A 25,112-nucleotide genomic window follows, 5' to 3' on the forward strand; every position below is an offset into this window, starting at 1 on the left:
CATATTTTTCTTCTTTTCCTGGATAAATTTTTTATTTATTTTTCTTTAATAGCATACTCTCCAAAGATCACCACCTTCAGGTATAGCAAAAATGTACCACAACAGTGTCTGTCAGGGAAAGAAAATACGACAAAAAAAAAGGTTTGTTTGACTGGAAATTTATTTACTGTTTTGTGTACACTGAAACTATGCAGTGCAGAAGTGTCTAAAAAAAGTCAGAAATGCTTGTGTTAAATTACTATAGTGTCAAATTTGAATAGAATATGAATTGTAACTTGCAAATATGGCATTAGGCAGATGATGTAGTGTTACAAAAACACTGAGGACACATCTCTGGTTCATTTGTCTGGATATTCGAGAGGGCAGAATCAGTCTCTTCTGTTAGTTTCCGTCAGTACACTGCTGTACTGCCCGAGCAGACAGTAGCAGTAGGAATACCAGTTTAGAGAGCTAAGTCTGATGCAAAAAAATCTGTGGCAAATACTTTCTAGGGTGAATTGACTTCATCTTTCCCTTGATCCCAGCATTTCCCAGCTTAGGAAGATAATGGAATATTATTTACTCTGCTGATAGATGATGCCAGTGGAATGTCACTGGGTAAGACTGCAGGATCCACTGTATAGTGTAAACTCAACGAATTTCTACAGGAGCTTGCTCTGTGGTCCACTGGAGATGCTAAGGAAGGACTGCTTGGCATGACAAGAAATTGTTGGAAAAGCCTTTTTCTTGTGCAGCGAGTCCTTAGAGTTTATATATGTCACCCGATCACCTTCCAAAATGGCCAAAACATACATGTGGAAAAGTGTCTTCTTTTTGAAAAAAGATTAATGTTACTGTACAAGTGTGGGGAGCTGTGGTACAGGTATAAATTTCTAAAACTAAGTGCACTTATAATACCTCCAGATCAGGACTTCTCAAAGGCATCTCTGTGATTTGGCTACCATGTTTTCAAAGTTTCATAAAAAATCTCAGCCTTTATTTAGTAAAGTGGCTGCTAGTAACTTCCAAAGTGATGTGTGTGTTTCATTCCCTGCTAGTAGCCAGGGAACCTTTCACTACCAGTATTGAATCTTAGAAGCCCTTATTGCACCTCTGCACTCTGTATCATGTTTTGGATGGACTGACAGGGCTATTGCAGCTCCTGCTCCACTGAAGTTCATGTACCAGCTGCAATAATATTTCAAGTCAATCCTTGATTAGTTAGGGGAAGGTCAGCTATTTCTGACTGGCCTCGCCCAGACAGAGAAACAGAATGAAGCTCTGCCATCAGTGTCCTAAAATAGATGGCCCTTTTCATCTGTCAGGCTTGAGCCAGCCACACGGAACACGAATTAGGAGACACAAATCAATTCACAGGGCATTGGGAAACACAGCAGAAAATCAAGCAAAGAGAAACTTCTTCAGATATGAGCCGCACTCTCCAAACTACTTTCTAGCCACTTGCCTAATACTTTTCTTTTTTTTCTTAAGTAACTAGAAAAAAAATTGCTTTTTTTTTTTTTTTTTTTTTTTAAGTTCAATAATGAAACTGAGTGTGGGAATATTTTTTGGAGGTTTATTCGCAGCTCTAGGAGTTTTGCTCTTTTTGGTGGCATTTGGAACTGATTATTGGCTTCTTTCTACAGAAGTAGGAAGGTGTTCAAAAGCACCTGAAGATGTTGAGGTTAGTATGGATTTTTATTTATAATTTCTTGGATTTATTTGTTTCATAGGGATTGAATTTTGTATGAATTTTTGAACATACTCATACTGACATTCTGGAGGCTTTTAAGCCTACTTCAAAACTTCTTGTAAACAGCTGTAATCGAGTCTAAAATTCATTAAATTTTTATGATACTACTTTTGCAATATGACATTCTCTCACTATAACTATAACTGTGAACTATAACTGTGTAGAGAGGCTATAGCTAACCTCTGTTCAGACAGGCTGCGTGTCATTTGTAATGGTGTTATTTTTTACATATCTTAATTTCACTTGAACTTCATTCTTTCAGCTGTTTGAAAAATAGTATGATAAAGGCTTTCATTTTTATTTTTACTTTTCATAGACTGAGATGGCCACGTTTCATCATGAAGGTTTCTTCTGGAGGTGCTGGTTTAGTGGAAATATAAGAGAGCATAACACCAGCATGTGGAAGTTCTGGTACAGTAAGTAATACCTTTCTTTTTATGTTATCTACAATAGTTGGATCTCAAAGCTGTGGAGCTTTTCTTAGTGCTGATGAGTCACTGAATTTCATTTGGTTTCTTCAGTAATCAGGTTCTTTATCCTCAAACAAATTCAAAAGCGACAAACACTTTTAAAATATGTACTAAAGGATATCCCAGGACAAAATCCTCCATGTTTAACTATTAGCTTACTCTTTCAGTAGTAGCCTGTCATCTTAACTGAGAGTCCATTTTTATCAAGACAGTCTCTTGCTGTGTTGTTAATGGTCTGTTCATTTTCATAAAGCAGAGAAAAAGAGCCTCATGCTTAGGACAAGTCCATGAGTTTTTGCTTGCAGTTTCTCCAGCTGATTCTATGAGTAGGTGAGAATGGTGTAGGGCACATCTCCTTCAGAAAAAAACCTCTACTAAATGTGTAGATGACCTGTTTTCTTTCAATATGTGCCAGGATTCTGGAAGATAGTATTGGCCACCAAAATTTCAAATGAAGAAAAGGTTGCAAATCTTACCATGTTGTGTTTGACCCAACCTGTGAGATATACTTATCCCTCACCTTATTGCTGAGTTTTAAGAAACCTAGTGAAAAATAGATGCTTTCATACAATTTTAACTTCAGTAACCCATATTTTGCTAAATACATTACTTGGATACGCTGTAATGAGCAAGAAATAATTAACTCTCGCAACAGAAAAATGCATATGCATGTAAAAGCATATGTATGTGTTGCAGTGTACCAGATCCTTCCCTTCAACCAGGCTGCTTTACTGTTCCTGTAGTATAAATCTGAGCTGCCCTTTAAGGAGTGTCCCTGGCAGAAGATCAAGGCTCCTGTCTCTTACGAAAGCAAAATCCACTGCAAAGCTACTACGAGGGAACACTGAATCTTGTCCTATGAAACTCTGCTTATCAGTTTGAAGAACAGTCTTAGGATATTAAATTCTCAAAGCAGTAAAATATTAATAATGATCTTTCTTTTTCTTTTAGCCAATCAGTCACCTTCTAAGATTTGTACACATGCTTACCTCTCACCATTTCCTCATATCCGAGATGAACACAACTCAACTTCTTATGACTCTGCAGTCAGTAAGTATTTTTTTTGGCTGCAAATGGATACAATGCCCATAATTTCAAGAAAACAATTCAGATGCTTCAGTGCAGAACTGCATTATCTATCCACTCAGTTTAATTAATACATTTTTGGTGTTTCGTACTTCTCAGACTTTTACAACATGCATATTTAAGACACTATTTAGCAAAGCACTTAAATGAATGCGTAGCTGTAAGTATGATGGCAGAATGGAAATCATTTCTATAAGTAGAAACATTTCATGCTTTTTTTCTTCAAAATAAAAAGTATCTTTCTTAGGATGAATGCTTTAAACAATTACTTCTTCTCATGTATTCCAATTAAACTGTTTCTTCTTAAATAAATAAATCACATGTGGAAATATATTGCATTTTTACCTTATGAGTAATGAAGAGAGGGGCCTTGTTACAGTCTAATTTTATTCAACTATCTCAGATATACTGCACTGAATGCTGGAGGTACCAGTTTCTCTCAACTGACACAGGCACTGAATATTATGTGCTATACACGAATAATATAAACTAACACTATATTACTGTGAAGTATTGTTCTGTGAATTAAATTCTAGTATTTTTAAATATTTACTATATTAAGCTGATATTAATACCAAGAAACTGGTGCAGTAACAGAGATACATACGTATATATATATATATGTGTATATAAGATACAGAGCACTGAAAACCTTGTGTTTGAATACATAAGGAAAGCTCTGGAAAGCTCTGTTTTTTCTACTCAGCTCAAAAAATTGGTCACATTTCATCAGATCAAGGGCTTTTTTCAAATGTATTTTTAAGACTATTGCTTCTGATGGTTATTTCATATAATTTTTAAAATAACCTGTGACATATGAATGCTGCTTGTATCTGAGCCTACTGACTCAATGACTTAAGTGATATCTGAAGCTGTAATTATACCTTTGCTAACTTTGAAGTGTCTTTCTAATCCATTTTTTATGCTACAAAAATGAGAAGGAAAAGAATTTTTGTTGGTAACAGTTCTGCTAATCTTTAGAAATTATGAACTGTTTGTCCACGAAGAATTCATACCTTACCATTCAGAGTCAGAGATCTAATCTGTAATGTTGAAGCACATCTAGAACAGTTTATCTTTTCATTTGAAAATGACAGAGCCATCTGCTCCTAATAATCTAGACAAAGTTGGTATTCAACCATGCACTCATACATTCACAAAGGATCTTCAAATCATATTGCATGATTACATAGAAGTGGACAAACAAAGAAGAAGAAAGGAGTAGGAATATCATCAAAAGTTTAATTAATTTCAGTTAATATTTGCCAAAAGAACACTGCTCAAATATAATTTTCCTATCTATATTTCATATTAGGAGATTAAAAATAGGCAGAACTGTACTATAGATACTGGCACAGGTAGAGAATATTCAGAGCCATTCCTGCTGTATAAATAGATACAGTTGGATTGCTTTGGATCTCATTAAAACTAGAGAGTTTTTTTTTTGTGCCTCCAGTTCATTTTCAGCATCCAAACGGAATTATTTACCAGAGCAGGTATACTTGCTTAAGAATCTTTCACAACTTTTTATTAAGAAAGTTATATCATCATCTCTTCTAGTAGTACAAACACTCAGTTTCCTTTTAGTGTACTTTGACAGGCCTGCCCATCATATTTGGCTTTTTAAAACCTCACAGAATCTACAATTACTAAATTAAGAAGTACTGAGAGTTATTGCCTTCTTGATTCACAGTGAAGGAAATGCTTTTCTGTAAAAGATAGCGGTGAAAACTCTCCATTTGACTTCGTGCGGAAAAATAGTTTGTCAACTATTTGTACATCCACATGGCTGAATCTAATATTCTCATATTAGATATGAGAATATCTCAATAAAAGAATAAAAAAGCACAGAATGAAAGGGCACTACCAAGAAATTGGGGTTATTGTTCCCCTTTTTTTTTTTTTTTTTTTGGTTCTGCTACTGTACCTTGATAGAATAGATAGAATATTTCCATTTTTGTGGATAAAAGTTTTGTCAAAATGTTCACTTTTGGGGATAAAAAAGGTCTACCACACACTTCTTCAGAATGATTTTTCACTTTGTTTTTAGAGAGATCCTCAGGTTTTATTTTTATTAGGAGTGTATAAGAAGAAATATGCTGTCATCTGAAAAATATTTAATTTGCTGAAAAATAAACAGCTGAGTAAAAAGCTTTAAATTTCATTAGAGAAATCAAATGTGTATGTACAACACAATTTTCTTAAAAACTCAAGCCTTCTGTTAAGAGAACTTTCTCAGCAAGCAAAGGCATGTGAATTCTTTTATAGACAGTTTGGCTTAAGAGGCAGTGGGGCCTTATCAGAGCAAATTGGCTTTAATTGAAGCCCCCAGTGCAAACAGAAGCACAGTTTGTAGCTGGAATGCTATGTTACCGTTCAGTTAGAATAGCTCAGGCAAACATAAGTTTCCTGAGGAACCATGAAATCTTGGATGAATTTTGATTGGAATGAGTGGACCAAGTTCTCTATTGCAATAATTCCTTTGGCTTTAGTATCAGTAACAGTTTGGCTCAGATATTTTTTTTCTAAGATATAATTAAAAAGAAGCTAAATCTATCCTCTCTTAACTTATTTACATCCTTTCATATATTGGTTTTAAAGTGTGTATGTGACATATTCCAAAAGACTCAAACACGAAAGATCTCAAAGTCTAAAGTGTTAGTATGCTCTACTCAAAAGGCTTGGTTCAAGCTGGTGAGGAGACTTAGACTATGAGCTCTTGGTGCCAAGAGTTACAGTCTTATTCAAATGCATATTTTAATGTCTCAGGTTTCCTTTCACCATTACTGTCAGATGCATGATCTGCTTGGAAGGGTTAGAAAAGACTTATTTGAAATTGCAGTTTTCTGTATCTTAATCTCAATTATTATGGTTTTATTCATGCTCTAGTTTTGTTAAGTATTATGGTGGAGAGAGGAGGACTTTACCTACCTGCAGTGTAAGATTCAATCAATAGCTGTGCTAGCCATCATTTACAGTTAATGGACTTAAAGAAATTTGCAGTCAATGCCATTTGTCTTAACCTGAAATAGGAATCTAAGTGAAGTCAGGGGAATCCTGTCTCCAGTGGCTTTCTGTGATGTTACAATGGTTTATGGTGACAGCCATGCCAGTGTGCAGCTATTAAGCAGTCAGACAGCACTTCATTGTGTCACCAGCAGATTCATTTCTATGATGATTCACAAACGTAAGTGAAACAGACTGAAAGCTAGAAATAAAAAAAAAAGTTTTTTTTTTTTTATTTAAAAAGTACAGTGAAAGTACTGGAGTAGTGATCTTTTATTTATTTTGAAATATATTATTCTAAAATATACCTATAAAAAACATACACATATGTATAATCATAATTAGATCAGTTATCCCATCATGCTATTTTGAAAATATAATAGTATAGTACTTAAATAAAAATTCATTGCAAGCTAAGTTAATTAATGGTATCACATCACTGGTTTACTTAACAGTGACATTCAAGGCTCTCACGCTTTTATAAAAAATCTCTTGTACTACCAGACAATACTAGAACTGTTTTGAAAAATGTTTGAAGTCCTTACTCATACAAGTAGTCCTGTTTGTCTAAAGTGTGATAATTTCTAAGAAAAAGAGGTGCAAGATCTAGCACTTCCTCAGATCATTAATTTTATTTTTGAGGGGTGTTTTTTTTCCGAAGTTTATTTGGAAGTAAACAGTAGTTTCTTAACTTTGTAAATTGCCTCAGTGCCGCCTGAAGCTACATTTGGAGCCATTTAATGGAGTGCTCTGGCACTTCAGTTTAATACTCCGATCTGTAGCTGCTAGTACATTTTTCCTTGCCTTTATATCTTATTTAGTCCAGTCTTGGGCACATTGCCAGTGTTGAAGTAGTGCCTATGATATGCAATGCAGAATGTTTGCAGAACTGAAGAGAAATTGTGGTTCAGCAACTATTGCATCTATAATAGTGTTATCAAATTTACTGGCATGTTTGTTACTGGGCTAAAATTAACCTACAGTAATCTAGGAAATATCAGCAATGAAATCTGAAAATAATAATTGTTTAGTGAAATGCTAGAAGTAGCCTATTTTAGGGGAAAATATGCTGTTATGTAAGATGGTCATATAATTGTTCATGAGAAATTGTAACGCAGTACGTTTACTGAGGGAGAACTCCCCAGCCACTAAGCAGTAATGAAGCAGGAAGTATTTAAAAAAGCTATATTCATACTACAAATACTGTATTTGTTTTACTGTAAAGGTTATTTGAAGAAAAAAAAAAAGATTATTACTACTATGGCATAGTAAAAGGTACTTAGTGAAACTGGAACAGTTTCACAAGGTTTACTGTGTTGCCTCACTCTTCTGATGGGAGCTGTGATGTTGTTTACAGTGGTTTATCTGAGGAGAAAATGCTTCTGATTTAGAGCAGCTCAGGCACTTACCTTTCATTGTACTTTATATTGTGGGTGGCGTTTTGATGCCTGTTGTCAAAAGTACTTTGATATCTCTTACATTAAATAGTAAGCATGTTCTAAAATACTCTGTATAGTCAAATCACAGGAAAGGTTCACTTTAGGACTTAAATTTATTGGTAAAAATTTTTGGCAAGTTCTCCAAGTCATTTTAACTGTTATTAGCAATGAAGCACTGTACTCACACAAACATTCTTCAAAAAGACTTTCAGCTTTGTAGTGCGTTCAATATTAAACAGATTTTTTTTGTTGTTTTGATTTAGTTCTTGGTCATAGAATGTTGGGCCAAGTCCTTTCTATTGTTGAGATTTTGAAACTCCTGAAGCCAGCAAGGGCAATAAAATATGTGATATATATCTGTGAGGTTGATATCAGTGTCTCTAGTAGTAAGTAAATGTGTGCCACGTGGTGTTATGGGCTAAGCTTGATCCTGAATAGCTGACTATGTAACTTCTGAGGTGCGCATTGCAACCACATAAAAACTATCATGCCTTTTAGGTGGCATGACTGTGTAATTTCTCAAATGCATTATTGCTTCCTTTTCACGTCATGCACCCGTAACATCTTAAAACATGAAACTGTGGCTTGAGTTTATTGTGGATCTGGAATCCACAAAAGGAGCCTTTTCATAACTAAACTATTTCTCCATAATCCACTCCCTTGCTCAAAACCCAATACTATGGCTACTTTTCAAATGATGCAGAAGTCTCTTGAAGAATCTGACTTAGGATGTTTTTGGAGAAAAGCAGTAGCAAGGCAGAATTACAGGTCATGCAATTTTGGAGGGATATATTGCAGCTGTGCTATTCCCGCAGCACATAGGTTGAAGTTGCAGAGCTCAAAGACAAACATACCAGCTGTACTCCTGTTGTCCTCTAAGTACTGTCTTATTTTTAGGCCTGCCTGTCACTACCAAGACAAATGTTGTACCCTGATGAAGGGACAGCTTACCAAGACAAGTTATACATCTCTCTGTTTAGCACTCTAGAGCAATGATACCTAAGGTTAACAGTGCAAATATGTTTATTACAGACTGTGTGGTAATGCTTATACTTTATTTCTTCCACTGCAGGAAATACTTGGAATAATATACCTAATTGAGGTAGATAATTCTGACATACCTGTGAAGTAAATTTACTTAGTGCCTACTACCTTTTGCAGAGGTGAATTCCTTGTTGTCTGGCCAGAAAATGGGCAGTCTTATGAACTACTTCAGCAATACCTGAAATATGCAGACTTCTCTTAACACCTTATATGGGTGCACTGAACAACTATTCATTAAAGCAGACTGCTTGGATCACAGTATCATTCCTTTTCAGGGGCTATAAAGAACCATAATTCAAAAAGCATTTTCTGTTGCTTTTTAGCTGTCATGGTTCACCTCAATCTCAGAGCAGTGATGCTATTGACTTAGAAAGTTTATTATTAGGTAGGCTTATTTCAACTAGCTCTTTTTTGTTCATCTGTTTATGCCAGCTAAACTAATGACAGCAATAGGGTTACACTGTAATTTTGACTTATTAGCCCCATGGGAATTGCTCATCTAAACAGAGAAAGTGGGAAACTGGTCTAAGCAAAAATTGTCTGAATATGAAGTAAGTGAAGTCTTCTTTGCAAAAAAAAACATTTGCCTTTTAACTGCTTTAGTAAATCATAGAATCGTTAAGGTTAGAAAAGACCTCTGAGATCATCTAGTCCAACCATCCACTACCACCAATATTACTCACTAAACCATGTCCCTAATAATTACACCTACCCTTTCCTTAAATACCTCCAGTAATGTTGTCCCCACTACCTACCTGGGCAGCCTGTTTCAGTGCCTCACTACTCTTTCTGAGAAGAAATTTTTCGTAACATCCCACCTGAAATTCCCCTGGCACAACTTGAGGCCATTACCTCTTGTTCTCTCTCTGTTACCTGGGAGAAAAGACCCCACCTCACCTTAGCCTCCTTTCAGGCAGTTGTAGAGAGCGATAAGGTCTCCCATGAACCTCCTCTTCTCCAGACTGAACAATTCCGGTTCTCTCATCCTCTCCCCATAAGATTACTGCTCCAGACTCCTCACAGCTTCACTGCCCTTCTCTGGACACACTCCAGGGTCTCTTAAGATGTTTCCTTGGACTTGTGCCACAAAGGATCATAATGTCTTGTAGATTGTGGGGGTAGGATTTTGCATAAAAAGATAGATTAGGGAACTCTGCAGATTTTTTACCTGTCTTCTTTATTTTCTAATTGATGTTTAATGATAGATTGCTGGATAAACAACTGTTAGGATTGTCAGAATACCCCCACAGTTCTCTAGAGAAAATAATTATTTATAGAGGAATACAATGGAAGGTTATGCCAGAAGATAGCTAGGTCAAATCAGTATTTCACTTATAATGCATAAAATAGTTATTCTGTCCAAGCAGAGAAACTGCTTGTCTCTTCTATAGTCACAGAGAGGTTTAAACATTTTTCCATCAATTATATTTGTACTCCTTTTGTGTTTATTTTTCAGGAATATTTGAGCAAATCAAGCTTTTCTGGTAAAATTTCACTAAAAGCTTATGTCAGGAGCAGATAATGAAACTGCACACTGATTTCATTATGCTGTAGAAGCTTATGTCCTCTTCCATCTCTAGAAACACTGCTGTATAACTTCAGCGAGTGACCATAATGATATTGAAGTAAGCCCTTTCAAAGTTCATTTTGGCCAATGTGCCCTGTTATGTAGCATGACTTTGAAGTACCTTGGGCCATCCATGTAAAATAGTTGGGTGGTTATAGGCTGATTTAGCAGTATTAGGTTTTAAATGAGGAAGTAATGTCCCATGGACTTGGGGACTGCAATGGAGCTTAACAAAGTAGCCCCATGAGTAAAATAATATGAAATTGCTTCAAAGACCCAAGACTGAAGGACTTAGGAGATTTACTTTCTCTAGCCTCCATTCACTGTCCATTTGCATCAAGTGAATCATTAAACTATGTGTTTAACTTTAAACAGGTTCCTAAATCCCCTAAGAATTTGAGTACTTAAAGCATAACACACACTTAACTGCTTAGCTGAACCAGAGCCTTACTTCTCACCTACTATTTATTTATTTGTTTACATAGAAGGAAGCCGTGTATTGGATATGAACCAAAAAAACAGTTTTATTCCTCTGCCACCTAATTTCAGACACATTCATCTTCCCTATGCCCAAATCTGCTGATCAGTGTGGCGGAAAATTATGTCTCTGAGTCTTTGCCTGGATTAAAAAGGGCGTTATTTTAAAAGGGTGGCTAATGTGATGTGGTGAATGTGATCTAACTAGCACATACATATATAAGGCTGAGATAAGCAAGATGATGTATATTTTAACATGAGTTAAGCTGGTCAAGTTGAAAACTGTAGATTTTTGAAACATATTGATGGGAAGCACAAGCTGATAACATGTAGTTCACCTCCAGATTTCAGATGAGAGCAAACCTGAATTATTCCAGAAGCTGGCTTTAGCAGGCAGGATGGATTTGAAACTTTCAGGATATGAACCAGTATAATAGTTACTTAGTTGTGTTTTGCTGTAACAGTAAGTAGGTGCTGTCAAATGATAAGTGGCAGTTTCTTTTGTGACTCACTTTTTCTGACGTGCCAGCTGGCTTATGTGCTTTCCCTCAGTTGGGTGGAAATGTTTTTCACTGACTGAATTGTCAGTGCTTCAAGATTTTCTGAACTGACGATGGAGATCTTTGCAACTCATAATTTTACTAATGGGTTCTGTTAATGTACCAATTTTTAAATTCATGGGAGAAATTTATGTCAGTCTTGTAGCATTTGTAAAATGATGACTTTGTTAAATGGATGTGCAATTAGGCAGCTAAAAAATAGTTGTTAGAAAGACTCTTTTGGCCAGAGTATGTCACAAAACTCTCGGCTCATTTATCACCAGCTGCATCCATTAATTAAGCACTGCTTGGCACTGTCTAGCAGGGACTTCTGAAACATCAAATTCTAATAAAATAAAAAGAACTTTAGAGTGGAAACAGCCTGGTTTAAAAATTGTTTTTCAAGTTAATTTTTTTTTTCTAAAGTTTCTAAGGTTTCTCTTCTTTCCTGCTTTAGATTTCCTTTTGTTGTATATAAACTAATAAGAACGATGTACTTGAAAGTTATAGAGAACTTACAGATTGCTTTTGGTGATAGGAACTGAGCACTGAGTAAATTCATAATGTTACAGTTCTCTGTTTCTCTCAGTCAATTTTGGTAAAACAATTAGATCCAGCCAGTCCAATCATTTCTCCCAAAGAATCTTTGCTTCAAAAGATCTGATCTTTTTTTTCATAAATTTTGTCAAGTTACTGTTTTTCAAGTCACTGTCTAAATGTTAAGCAGGTAGACTTCATTTGAGGTAATTTAAACCCTGTTTTCCATGATCACCAGATAGGAACTGGGTTCTGAATTTCCTTTGATCCACGTGACACATAATGCACATGCACAATGGAATGAATGTTCGGTTTGTCAATAAGTGGAAGAGTGGAAAAGAAAAATCTTTATTAGCCAAATACATAACTTGTTTAAGTTCTAAGTAAGTGTGATATGCATTCTTTTTCTTTCTTTTTTCCAGTTTATCGAGGCTTCTGGACAGTTCTTATGCTCCTGGGAGTGATCACTATTGTGATGGCTAGTTTTCTGATCATCTGTGCAGCTCCTTTTGCCAGCCACATTCTGTACAAAGTAGGAGGAGGCTTTTACATTATTGCTGGTGAGTATATTGTTTGCTCCATCAATTAAGGCATTAGAATAGAAAGGATGAGGTATTTCTCCCCATTTTCTGTAACAAAAATTATACAATCATGGTTTAAAAAAAAAGAAATTTGTGCCTCTGTGCTTTGACTTGAGGAGCATCTGCCTAGGGTGCAATTCTTTCTACTGTTATCTGAAGCCATTCAGAAAGCTACCTTTTGATTACAATAAAAAATTAAGAAGTACAGGACCATTCATGGAATCACTGCATTTTCAATCTACTTATTGAGCAGGAAAAGGCATGTATCTTTAGGGATACAGCCTTGTAGGATTCTCAAGGACTTCTGCTAAGGAGCTTTTTTTAGTCAGGGACACAAAGACAGTGAAGGTGGTAATGGGAGATTCTAAAGAAGCTGAAAGACACAGCATATTCACATGACAAGTATAGGAGACGTGTTTTGTATGTGACTGGAGTACACAAAATAGTTGTCAAATATGAGTAAGTGGGAGCTCTAAACTTCTGTGAATGAAATACAGAATTCAGTAAATTCGGAATATTCAGTAAATAACCGAATTTTCTCTTTCCTCATAACCCACACATAATTTGTAGGATGCATCCTCCCAAGATTGAGCTGATACGGCCAGCTTTCTGGGTCACTGTTCTGTTAACTTTGACAAGTCTGGAAAGATGTAAAAGACAATAGTTTTTTAGGATATAAACGACAGTATGTGCTCATCATTATCCTAGTTTGTATGCATCTTGGTGTTGTGGGGCAGAACACTCACACCAAGATCAAAAGGCTTGAACTCTATTTCTAATTCCATTATTGACCTACTAACCTGCTTACCTTCTTCATATTCCATATCTGCATACACATGCTGATAAGATCATAATTTCCTCTTAAAACACTTTCAGTGAAATGTGAAGTGTTTTATAATATTGTTGCTGAAAAAACTCTGGAATATTTGCATTTGCTCCTTTGGGAATTACTCCTCCACACTTTTAAAACGCATGTAAAAATATTCATGATCTGTTGGAAATTCTAAGGTATTTCATTACTTTTGTTCACTGATTTGCTAATTAAAAGCTCTCATAAGTCCTGCTCATTTGCTACATTTTTAATCTGTGAAAATCTCTGCTGTCTCTAGAAAGTGTTAGAGACTATAAGGGAGGAAATGGTAAGACACCAGGAACTAGCAAGGAGACCTCTGAAGTGAAGTGTGCTCTCTCCACTCTGGGTCAGTTAGTCTGCCCTAGTTTAAGCAAGTTAGATTCCACAAGTCTAGGCTAGTCACCCTTGGCTTCCCTAAGGCCTGCTGAAGGCAATAACAATAGTCATTAAAAGTCAAAACTTTAGCTAGGAAGTTCTCCAGCTGGCAATTAATTTCATCCTGGAGGAGGGGCTAAGCTATTCTGAAGGGGGCTCAGATGAACGTACTATCGAATCATAGAATCATCTAGGTTGGAAAAGACCTTCAAGATCACCAAGTCAAATAGTCTGCCTGACCTACTAAGCCCCATCACTAAACCTTGTCACTTACTGCCACAACCACACATCTCTTCAATCCCTCCAGGGATGCAGACTCCACACTCCTGGGCAGCATGTTCCAATGCTTTACCAAGCTCCCTGTGAAGAAAGTTTGCTTAATGTTCAATCTAAATTTCTGCTGGCATAACTTATTCTATCACTTGTTATCTGAGAAAAGAAACCAACACCCTCCTTGTTGAAACTTCCTTTCATGTAGTTGTAGAGCAATGAGATGACAGCTGCTCCTTGTAAGCTTTGTTTTCTAGTCCCTTTACCAGCTTCATTGAGCAGAGCTGTTTTATTTAAGATATTACTGTTTTTCTTGTTGAAAAGCAAGAGCATTTAGTAAAATTCTGCTATGATTTCCCAAAATAAAGTGGTGACAACAGAATACAGGACCCATTAGGCTAGCACAAGATATTTTAGCTTGGATGTGGAGATAGAGATCCTGACAGCTCTTCTGCATCTGCTCCATCATACCAGTAGGACAGAGATGCTTGGGAAATGTACTTACCTAAATATCATTATCCTATTCAAAACTTCAGAACATCTACAAAATCATACCCAAAAGTTTGATGCTCTCAGCTCTTCTCACAAGTCAGCATACTCACATAACCAAGGTGTCTAAGACATGTCCATAACTTGCTGCCAAAGTGCGATTAGCCACCACAGTTTTTTTCTGTGAAAGTCTGAAAGCAGAAGATAGGAAGATTGTTCACATTCTTACTTTTGTGTGTCCTTAAAGAAGAATACAAGATGAAGCAATTTTAATAGCTACTACTGGACTGAAGTATTTGTATCCTTTTGCAATCTTAATTGACAAAATGGGTACAGACAATTCACCTAATTTCTGCTAAAGAAGAATGATTTGCCTTACAAAACACTTGACAGAGCCTGTGGAAGAGAGCCTAAGCAGAGATCCTGAATGACATAGAATAAATTTCAGTTGTAAAAAACCTCTTACGGCAATCACATTTCATTTCCCATTCTCAGCAGAGCTGGCTTCAAAAATAAGGCAGCACAGAGCCTTATCTAGTCAAGTTTTGAAAATATCCATTAATTGAAAACACAACATCTTTGAGTACTTGTCCTACTTTGACCAGTTTGTTTGTGATTTTTTTTCCATGTGTTCACCTGACATTTTCCTTGCTGCAAATTGTAACCATTATGTCTAATCCTTTCACTGTGCACTTCTCTGAAGACTTTATCTCCTATTTTCTCTATACCTCCATTTAGAAAGATAAAGACTGTTTTCTTCCTTAGACTAAAACTTGCCAGATGACCCTCTTGTCCTCCATCCCCCTAACAGCCATTTTGGTAGTCATCAGTTTAGCAGTATCACTCTTTCACGGGTGAGTTTCAAACTGGACACAGTGTTCCAGGTATGCTGTCACAAATGCTGAGTAAAGGGCAATAGTAGTACTTTGAGAGCTGCTGATGGTGCTTTTATTAAGTGCGGCTCTATATGAGCCTGACTTTCCTTTTTGCTGGACCCTGCTTAAAATCTTGCACACTGATAGGGATCATTCTTGTGCTTTAAGGAAATTGCCAATGAGCAACAGCCAGTTCTTTAGGATCCTCTGTCCTTCAAGGTAGCCTTTGCCCCTCAAAATAATCTCCCTTAGGATCCTGTCTACCAATTCCCTGAACAGGCTGAAGTCAGTTCCCCTGAAATTCTGGCTCCTAAATCTCCTGTTTACCTGCTGCATTTCTCCTAGGATACTAAACTATTTTATGGTCATTATAGCCATATCTAGCACCATCTATCATATCCCTGATCAGCTTTTTCTTATTTAAGTCCATCATATTTTTTCCATTAGTTTGTCTGTTCCGAACATATCAGAAAAAGTCATTGTTGATGCAGTCCAGCTATTTCGTGGATTGCTTGCACTCTGTAGTGTTGCCCTTATAGCAGATTCTGAGATTGCCGAGTTGCCTGATGGATCTTCTCTCACCCCAATAGTCTTCATGTCTCTGAGAAAGGGTCTCATGGATACAGAAGCCTAAACCCTGATTGCAACTCTAGCCACAAAGGCAAGAGCTGATGCACAGTGCATGCCACGTTTTGCCTAAGTCTTTGAGCAGCAGGTTTGAGACCATCATCACTTGGGCACCTATGCTCTTACCTCTCACTGTTGGTGCTCTCTAGGAACACACTTGAGGACTGAAGGTCTCACTGCCAGTGTCACTGGTTCCCACGTAGATGAGCTACAAGGGGGTTATACTCCAAAACAAAGCAATCTCTGAAGCTTTTGTTCCAGTGTCATAGATCTTGGCTTCAGAAAAGGTGAACAACTACTCAAAGAGAAATTCTCCTGCCTGATCTGTGGCAGAGTCACAGAACTGCCTTTTGATCACCTCAATCTTTAAGAAAATCTTCAAGGTTCTTTTATTGAGCAGTGCTTCTGAACTACTAAATGAAGAAACACGCACAATTAGTATTTGTGGCAGCTTATTGACTAGCAGCTTTCCATGTTAAGCTTTCAAATTTCACCTGAGCTTGCACATGGAACTAGATATGCTATGCCGGGGGAAAAAAAGCACATATTAGTTCAACAGTACCACAGTCAATGACTCAAGCTGTCTCTTTGCAACCTCATTTCCATATCTTCAACATCAAAAGATGAAGCAAAAGCAGCTAAAGTAGTGCAAACTGTAAGAAGTCCTATGGTTTCTTCAAATACCATAAGACGAGAAAGTTGCTATAACATTATTACTAAGAGCAGTTCTCAGTAAAATCCAGATTATTCTAGGGCTGTTCTTGCAAGATGTCTGGATGGCGGTTAGAGCTTTCTTGTTGTACTGATAAGAAAGCAAGACCTCAGGGTGTGCATAGAACATTAGAGAATCACACCCTTGTGAAGATTACAAATTTCTGCTTCCTGCCAAAAGAGAAAAAAGCCTTCAATCTTAGCTACTAGATGAGGACAAAATCTGTCTTCAGACATATGTGCCAACTCCCATAATTCTAAAGTGGGATCCTCGGCATATACTTTGGAGTGGAATGTAAACAGTACTTTTCAAATAAAGGTCACAAGAGGCCAGAATAAGTGGATCTATAATAAGGACAGGGACAAAAAATTAATTGAAATATATATACATACACATAGTTGTGCAAGTTTTCCTCAAATGAGAGTTCTAAACTTCTAGGCAGAAGTTAAAACTCACATCATTCTTTCTAGCACCTGTTGTCTTTGTGTCTGCATAGTAAGAGATTCATGCCATAAACAGCCATTCACCATTGACAAGTGAAAGGCATTTCTACGTGGGAAGAATAAGTAGTAAAGGCCAGCAAACTGCTTCTTGAATTCATAAACATTTCTAAAGGTTCTGTATTCTTTTTCTTCTGCAATATGCAAAAGTATTGGTTTGAAACAAATTCAAAAGAATAAAAGCTAAAGACAGAAATGAGTGACCTCAGAGAAGTCCATGTCTTATCACACTGCACAGAGCTGTGTATCAAACATATGTGTTCTTAAAAAAAATGCAAAATGGGAGGAAAAAAAAAGGAAGGAGGAGGGAAGTATTTACTTGTCTTAATCTCTCTCAGACATACTTCACGTTCTAGGAATAATTTTCCCCATCATTCCTGAGTCATGCAACTGCTGTTCTATTTTACAGTCACTAGAAGCCAAGGGCAAATGGACAGCTGCATGCTATGGAAAAGGTCTAAATGCTGAAAATGTAGAAATACATCATAATACACATTGTTCCTAAAAATATCTGCTTTTTTTGAAATTGAGGTTTTTTTGTTTTGGTTTGGTTTTGGTTTTTTTTTTGTTTAATTTCAGCAGTTTTGCCTGAGAAGTTGGCTATGTGAGTTCATGACATTCATGATAGCACGTGCAAAAGTGTAGGGATAGATTTCCCAGAATAAATATATACTAATGTTAGCATATTCTCCTTCATAATGAGCAAGCATCCCTTATTAAAGTTGAAATGGATGCTTACTCAACTCCTGTTGGCATGACTAATATTCTGAAGGAAAGAGACAAACTGGTGAAGGAAACTTGTGGATACAGAGGAAGGATGGAATAGCAGTAGTTACATAAATAAAAGGTTTCTCCCTGTTGTCTTCCACAAGCAGCATAAACTTTATGTAAGAAAATACTCTCCAGCAGGAAGGAGTCTAACTCTGATCTCTCCTTAGTTTTGCATAGGCATGGCTGATGTTTGCGAGTTACTAGCATTTCAGTGATGTTCAGTCCAAATCTTGTGATTGGGGATGATGTAAAAAAATAGATTATTTTTCTACTTTTAGCAATACATGATTTTTCTTCAAAAATATTGAATTCTCTATACATATATTGAGGCAAGCAGAAAAAGGAAGCTTAGAGGGATCTCACAATTGTCTATAAATACCTGAAGGGAGGATGCAGTGATGACTGAGCCAGTCTCTTCCCAGTGGTGACCAGTGCCAAGGCAAGAGGCTGTGGGCACAAACTGGAACACAGGAGGCTCTCTCTGAATACCAGGCAGCACTTCTTTGCTCTGCAGACAATGGAACACTGGAACAGTCTGCCCAGAGGTGGTGGGATCCTTTCCTTGGACATCTCCAGGAACCACCTGGACTCTGGGCACCCTGCTGTAGGTGGCCCTGCTGGAGCAGGGATTGGGCCAGATGGCCTTCATGGGTGCCTTCAAACTCAGCCATTGAGTGACTATGTGATCTTCCAGTGAGCTAGTTTAAAATACTTAAACAGACCACAGTAGATTATTTTTCAGCAAGATTTTGTGGTTACTACAATGCCTTTGGTTTAAATACATTCCAGTGAATGTACTTTTCAGTTTTCACTTTCATTCTACTTTTCAGTGGAATGTACATTCACCAGCCCAGAAAGCCAACCTTATCCTGGGCTGCATCAAAAGAAGTGCGGCCAGCAGGGCAAAGGAGGTGATCCTGCTCCTCTACTCTGCACTGGTGGGACCTCGCCTGGAATACTGTGTCCTCGTGTAGTCCTCAGTACAGGAGAGACACAGAGCTGGGAGTACGTCCAGAGGAGGGCCACAAAAATGATCCAAGGGATGGAATGCCTCTTCTGTGAGGAAAGAATGAGACTGCTGAGGCTGTTCAGCCTCGAGAACAGAAGGCCCCAGAGACACCTGATAGTAGTCTTTCATTATCTAAATGGGAGCTATAAGAAAGAAGAGGGATAGACTGTTTTTAGCAGGGTCTGTTGTGATAGGATAAGGGGAAATGGTTTCAAAATAAAAGAGGGGAGACTTAGACTGGATATAAAGAAGAAGCATTTTATAATGAGGGTAGTGAGGCACTGAAACAGGCTGCCCAGAGAGGTGGTGGATGCCCCATCCCTCAAGGTCTCTCAAGGTCAGGCTAGATGGGGATCTGAGCACCTGATCTAGGTGTAGGTGTCCCTGTCCATTGCAAGGGAGTTGGACTCAATGACCTTTAAGCGTCCCTTCCAACTCAAACAATTCTATGATTCTAGTATGAATAACAAAAGCACAGCATTGCAGAAGTAGTGTAGATATATGTACAAGGTTGCAGGATGGATAGACAAAAGAAGGATGCTTATTATAAATACCTGTGTTATGTGTTAAGCAAATCTGAACTGGCTTTGAGAAGCAAATCTCCTTTGAAAGCCAGAATAGTACCTGAATATTTAAAACCTCTGAATCTCGGGTTGTTTTTTTTCTATGGCTCTCTTCTTTTCCCCCTCAAAACAGATATAAACCCTACTTTTGATCTACATTTTTGCATTTTTGTAGTCAGCATATAAAGTAGTGACTGCTAATTGACATGCCTATTACAGTTCATAATTAATGTCCCAATTAATGTCTTGTGGTCTTCAAAAACTATCTCATGTTATATGTATCTGAATCTTACGTACTACCCAGTCCACTGAACAAATTATGGTCTGCTTTTGATACTACTTCTCTTTCAAACTTTTCTTGAAGTTAACATCTGTTTTGTTAAAATGCGACAGTGCGAACTGACGTGAAGTTATATCTTCTGAAAAGAAACATAATTCTTTTAGAATCTAACAAACAGCTAAATATTCAAACTATAGTAACCTTTCTTTAAGCTCATAACTTGCCTTTGAATTGGTGTTTTGATGCAATCAGTGTGGATGCCAGGAGGAAAAACCCTTCAAGTCAGAGACTTGCACATTTAAGCACAACCTGAAGTGCTTAATGGATGGAAAGGAAGCAATGCCCCTGGCCCTAAACATCAAACATTTTCAGCAGATGCATTAGTGATAATGGAAGTACATGATCTGCTTTCCTGTTCTCACCACTGCTTCTAATGTACTCTAACATCTCAGGAAACAAAACCACACTGACAAAATGGAGGGCCTATTTGTGAAAAATGTTTCTGTTTCCCTTTTGCAAGGGAAACCATTTGTAACATAGAGGAGCCTCAGCAAGCTCCCCTGTAAGAGCTTAACTGCCATGGAATCATAAATCTGTGAAAATTAGACAAGATGAGCAGTAACAAATGAAATCTATTGGAGCCAATGTGACTTGGCCAGTTTTTACTTAGCCTGATTCCTTTGCTTAAGACATTTCTTGAAAACACCGAACAATATACCTACTAATTAGCTTCCATTAGTAGATAGTGAGAGCCCTTAAATACTCTTTCAGTGCCTAATTAACTAAGAAGGTTTACATATTCTCCACTCCTTTTTCTTCTTTTTTAAAGGACATTTATCTCTGCTTGACATACATTTCTTGAGCAAATTTCCATACCCAGCAATTTGCCACAGACGCGTGTTAGCAGCTTGCTGTGAAATCACCTGATGGATTTCAGCTTAGCTGAAGTTGTTTTACCACTGGCAGCACTGGCTTGCTATTTTGCACCTATGTACAGTCAGCTCTAGTTTAACCACTGAGGTGTTTCTTCAGACTGCCTGAAGAATAAGGGGTGCCCTTTTTGAGATTAAAGCACCTCTCAAAGACTTTTGTTTTGATCCTTCCATATTAACTGGGCTGCTTATCTTTGTGACTGCCCAGGATGCTGGACGTCAAAAGTGTTCCAGATGTTCAAAGCCTTGTACTTACCTGATGCCATAAGGCAATATACATCACTGCTTTCTGTATTCATTATTCGTTTGGATTAAGGTTGCCCCAGCGTAGAGGATAAATTGAAGACTATGGGCATTTGAAAAGAAACTGCCACAGCCATCTGAAGAGATAAATTCCAATGTTTGATTGGGTTTTTCCATCTTATCAATGTATTTTTCCAAATAATTGAGTTGTTTGTGGGACATTTTTTTTTTGTTGATGTTTCGAAACATTAAACAAACTCCATGCCTAAGAATTTATTTTATGAAGTTGGATCAGAATCTTTTCACTTTTTGCATCAAAACTTTTGAGCTCTGTTTGGATCTAATTTGCCTTTGTTGCCTATGTTATCTGTTACATGTTCTGTTACAGAAATCTTCTGCTCAATTTGACTTTTATTTGGAGTCTTCAATTTAATTTACTTTTTTATTTTTTACATCTGACCCTGAGGTGATCCCTCCTTATGATTGTTTCAACAGTTGTATGTTTAATACAACTGTAGCACTAAATACTGTCAAAATTTTGTTTTTCTTGGGTAAAATGCTTCCAAAATTCAATGTATGCCTTTGAGTGTCAAGGGTTGGGTTTTTCCCTTCACTGTTTATTTTTTAAACTTTGTCAAGAATTCAAGCCTGTGCAAAAAATGTAATCCTGGAAATATATTACTGTATTTCATAGACAGGAAAAGTGCCTGCCTCCTTCTTATTTTAAGTTTTTCTCTTCTCTTTCAGTCTCTTAGAAATTGCAATTCTTTTGGGATTTTCAGGTTAACTACTTCAGCTTATTTTCTTCATGGGCTTCAAAAGACAATGATCATAAACACTGAGTTGTGAGCTTTCACCTGTCAAATGTTCAGGACATCCAGAATGTAAACTTCTTACATTTTGACAATAAAGCAACAACAAGAATGTCAACAGATCGCCATCATCAATTGTGGAAGCCAACCTGTCTGATTTTGCCTGAAGCAAATGGGAGATTGATGCAACTCCTATCGCTCCCCATTAAGTGGATAGTAATGGCAGGGAAAGGCAGTGATGAGGGAGCATCTCAGGATGGGGATAAGGAATGGGAACCATGAAAGAATATCTGGATGAGTGGATCTGGAGGCAAATGCCTCTTTGTGGATACTTTCAAAGTGCATTTACGGATTTTGTCACAAGTGTCACATTTGTTCAGGGCTGTATTGTAATAAGTATTTAGCAGGACTGGGAAGAGACCTCAAGCACCTTAGACTTGTACTCTGCTCTCTTCAGCCTGTAGATTTAGGTTTGGCAGTAAGTGTTCCCAGAGGTACTGCGTTGCCTTATGGTTCTAATGAAGTATATGTGTCATCAGAGGAAAAGATAGGTGGTGTGCCCCTAATATTTTAATGTTAGAATAGATAGCCCTGCTCCTATTCCATGTACTACGACAGCTGAAGCTCAGGGAGCAAGTGGGTACAGGCTGGAGCATGCAAAATATTCGGACTTGTGCCTTCAGCTTTCCAGTGAATCTTCTGCTGGAGCATCTGTGCTTCAGGCTTGCCTTTCCTAAGTGTCCACATTCCTCTAAACTAAAATAAAAGATTAGGCATGCAACTGATACTTTGGAAAGCATTTTCTTCTTAAATCTCCTTCTGGTTTATAGTAACAAAGAGATTAGCAAAATTTGTAAGGACATGTGCTCCTATTGCTATCATGTGTATACAATCCAAAGGCCTTTCAGAGGAGTGGCTGGGAGAAGGTTGTGAATTATGAAGTGGATTAAATCCAGGAAACTCTTGTATGCACTCTGAAGTTGATACTAATACCTGCTTCATAGTGGTTACTTCATTATTACTGGGTTTTGTTCATATACCAGCAATTTCTTTTCTAATGTGGAAGATTTTGAGCGAAATATATTTGAATTTGTCTGCATAATAGTTGATAAGAATACTCCAAATATTCCAAACAAAGTGCTTCTCATTAAAAAAGAGGCAAAAATGTAGAGAGGTGATGAGAATAGAAAGATTTCCTACCCCTTACTGTTTTTCCCCTTATATGTCATCCAAAAGACTGTGATAGAAACAATATCAGAGTATGGGAAGCATACATAGAATTTATTTTCCAGGTCACCCCATCCCACCTTCTCTCCTTCCACCTTCTCTGGCTTCTGAATTCAAAGCAGTGAATTTTATTCTCAAACATGACTGTGCCACAGTCTGCACACCAAAACCAAACGTACCCTTTGCCACGAGATTGTGACTTTCATTGCAGATCAGAAGCAAGGCAGAGAAATAAAGAAGCTTGTTAGAAGAAGCCAAGGGCAAAAAATACCCAGTAGTGGCTGACTGCCTTGCAGAGGGGCTGCAAACATGGGTGGATTTCTAGGTATTACTGTAACCAGTAAATGCACTCAGCATTTGTCTCACAATCTGTTGTTAAAATTGGATGTTTCTTTTCCAGGTGTCTTGTTTTCACTGGTAGTCGTGATGTATGTCATCTGGGTCCAGGCGATGGCTGATCTTGAAAACTACACAAACATGAAGAAAATGGATTGCCCAGACTTTGCTGTTTATGTACGCTATGGCTGGTCTTTCATGCTGGCTCCAATAGGAGTATTTTTTGCTTTATTAGCAGGCATGCTGTTCTTGTTGGTAGGGCGTGCCATTTATTTAAATTCAGACTAGTCATACACTGCCAAACGGAGTATAGGAATCCTAATGAAACTTCATGACACAATTTTGTGTATCATTACCGTTATGACAATCCTAAGTATGCAGGCACACTTACGGAATTTCTTCTGTTACTTGTTTAACAGTAAAGGACACAAAACTCAAAACAGGAAGAAACCACCTTTAATACCCCTTTTAATTCTATAGGAAGTACACACATAATTCTCCACAGTGTATTATTTGCAGCATTTTTGCAGTTTTGCAAACCAGAAGAAGACAAAAATATTCTGCAACCAAAAGCCCAATATGAAATGGGCCAAATCAACATTTTATACATTTGTCTTTTAGTATTGATCATGTGCTTCTACTTGTGGAGAATGGTACAAGATGGAGGGAAAACAAATGTTCAAACACAGTAATTAAATCTACCTCCTCTCCTGTTTTCCACTACTTGCCTTAGCTTTGATGCAACCAAACATCTGCAGTCTATAAAAATAGAGTGCAGTTGTTCATGAAGAGTCCATGGGAAGAGGGCAAGAAAGAAGACAATTGCAGTGAATAGCAATTTGGTGCTAGTCTGTACATGTAAAAGCTTAACTGCTTCTGTTACATTTCTCCTTTCTGTATGGATTTGCTGATGCTGTATACTCGTGTATTCTGAAATTCATGTTTGTTGCATGATTTTGTAAGCCAAAATACCATATCTAAATCACTAGTTAACCTTATGCCAAAAACTGTACTTTGAATTATAGCTTTAATATTTTAATCAAGTATTTGATTTATTTTTGAAATCTGGGAGTAATTGGCTCCTCCCAGAAACATTTCCCTGGTGATGTAACAGGAAAGATTTACTGTGATGGTAACACCCAGAGTATGAAAATGTATATTTTATGTAGCCAACATTTTCTTAAATATTAAAAATCTGCATTACAAACCAGATCTGGCCTGGCTGCTAGTCATCCCTTGGAAAGCAACAAGACAAGCAAAGGCAGCAAGGGAGGAGGATCTGGTTCTGTGCTGTAGAAGTAGCTTGTTCTTGGTATATGTGAATGTAAGATGAAGTGAGGATGGGACTATATGCATGGTATAGAAAAGATGGGGTGGAGAACTATGAGGAAACTTGCTTTGTCTGGCATTGGGCCCAAACTGAAATTAAATCCGTCTGAGAGTGTGTTCATTTTCACTTTGTAACCTAATAACTCAATGGAACTGATGGGGAAAAATAAAGACTGCATGTTGGTTTCTTCTCGTTTGTAATGCTTAATTCCACAGCTGTTCTGAATACTAAAAGCATCACTAAAAGGCAGGAAAGGAGTGCCCACCTAGAAGATGTGGTAAGCTAGATTGGATATTGCTTCAGTTTCAGGAGCTTTTGTGTTTGGAAGGTTTCCAAACTCCCCTGCTACTTATTTATTTTTCCATCACCAAGATTAGCTTGATACAATATAGAACAGGAAGAAACAAGGGCAGGGGGTAGAGGAGCACGG

The 25,112-nt window shown here is 37.3% G+C and overlaps 1 protein-coding gene across 1 annotated transcript; it reads left to right on the forward strand.

Annotated features, from left to right (window-relative positions):
* The first annotated feature begins 1,297 nt into the window (after window positions 1-1,297).
* Window positions 1,298-24,869, forward strand: TMEM182 (transmembrane protein 182). Its single transcript, XM_048934272.1, has 5 exons — window positions 1,298-1,663; window positions 2,049-2,148; window positions 3,154-3,252; window positions 12,320-12,457; window positions 23,417-24,869. The coding sequence occupies exons 1-5, from the start codon at window positions 1,523-1,525 to the stop codon at window positions 23,638-23,640; spliced, it is 702 nt and encodes a 233-aa protein (XP_048790229.1). The 5' UTR covers window positions 1,298-1,522; the 3' UTR covers window positions 23,641-24,869.
* The last annotated feature ends 243 nt before the right edge of the window (window positions 24,870-25,112 follow it).

The sequence above is a fragment of the Lagopus muta genome, chromosome 1 (genome assembly GCF_023343835.1).
Source record: "Lagopus muta isolate bLagMut1 chromosome 1, bLagMut1 primary, whole genome shotgun sequence".
Taxonomy (NCBI): domain Eukaryota; kingdom Metazoa; phylum Chordata; class Aves; order Galliformes; family Phasianidae; genus Lagopus; species Lagopus muta.

Bases quoted from the DNA above. Each gene is read 5' to 3' on its own strand.
- TMEM182 (XM_048934272.1), top strand. From the start codon at position 1,523: ATGAAACTGAGTGTGGGAATATTTTTTGGAGGTTTATTCGCAGCTCTA. The intron at 1,664-2,048 runs GTTAGTATGGAT...TACTTTTCATAG, and splicing joins AAGCACCTGAAGATGTTGAG to ACTGAGATGGCCACGTTTCA. The intron at 3,253-12,319 runs GTAAGTATTTTT...TCTTTTTTCCAG, and splicing joins TTCTTATGACTCTGCAGTCA to TTTATCGAGGCTTCTGGACA.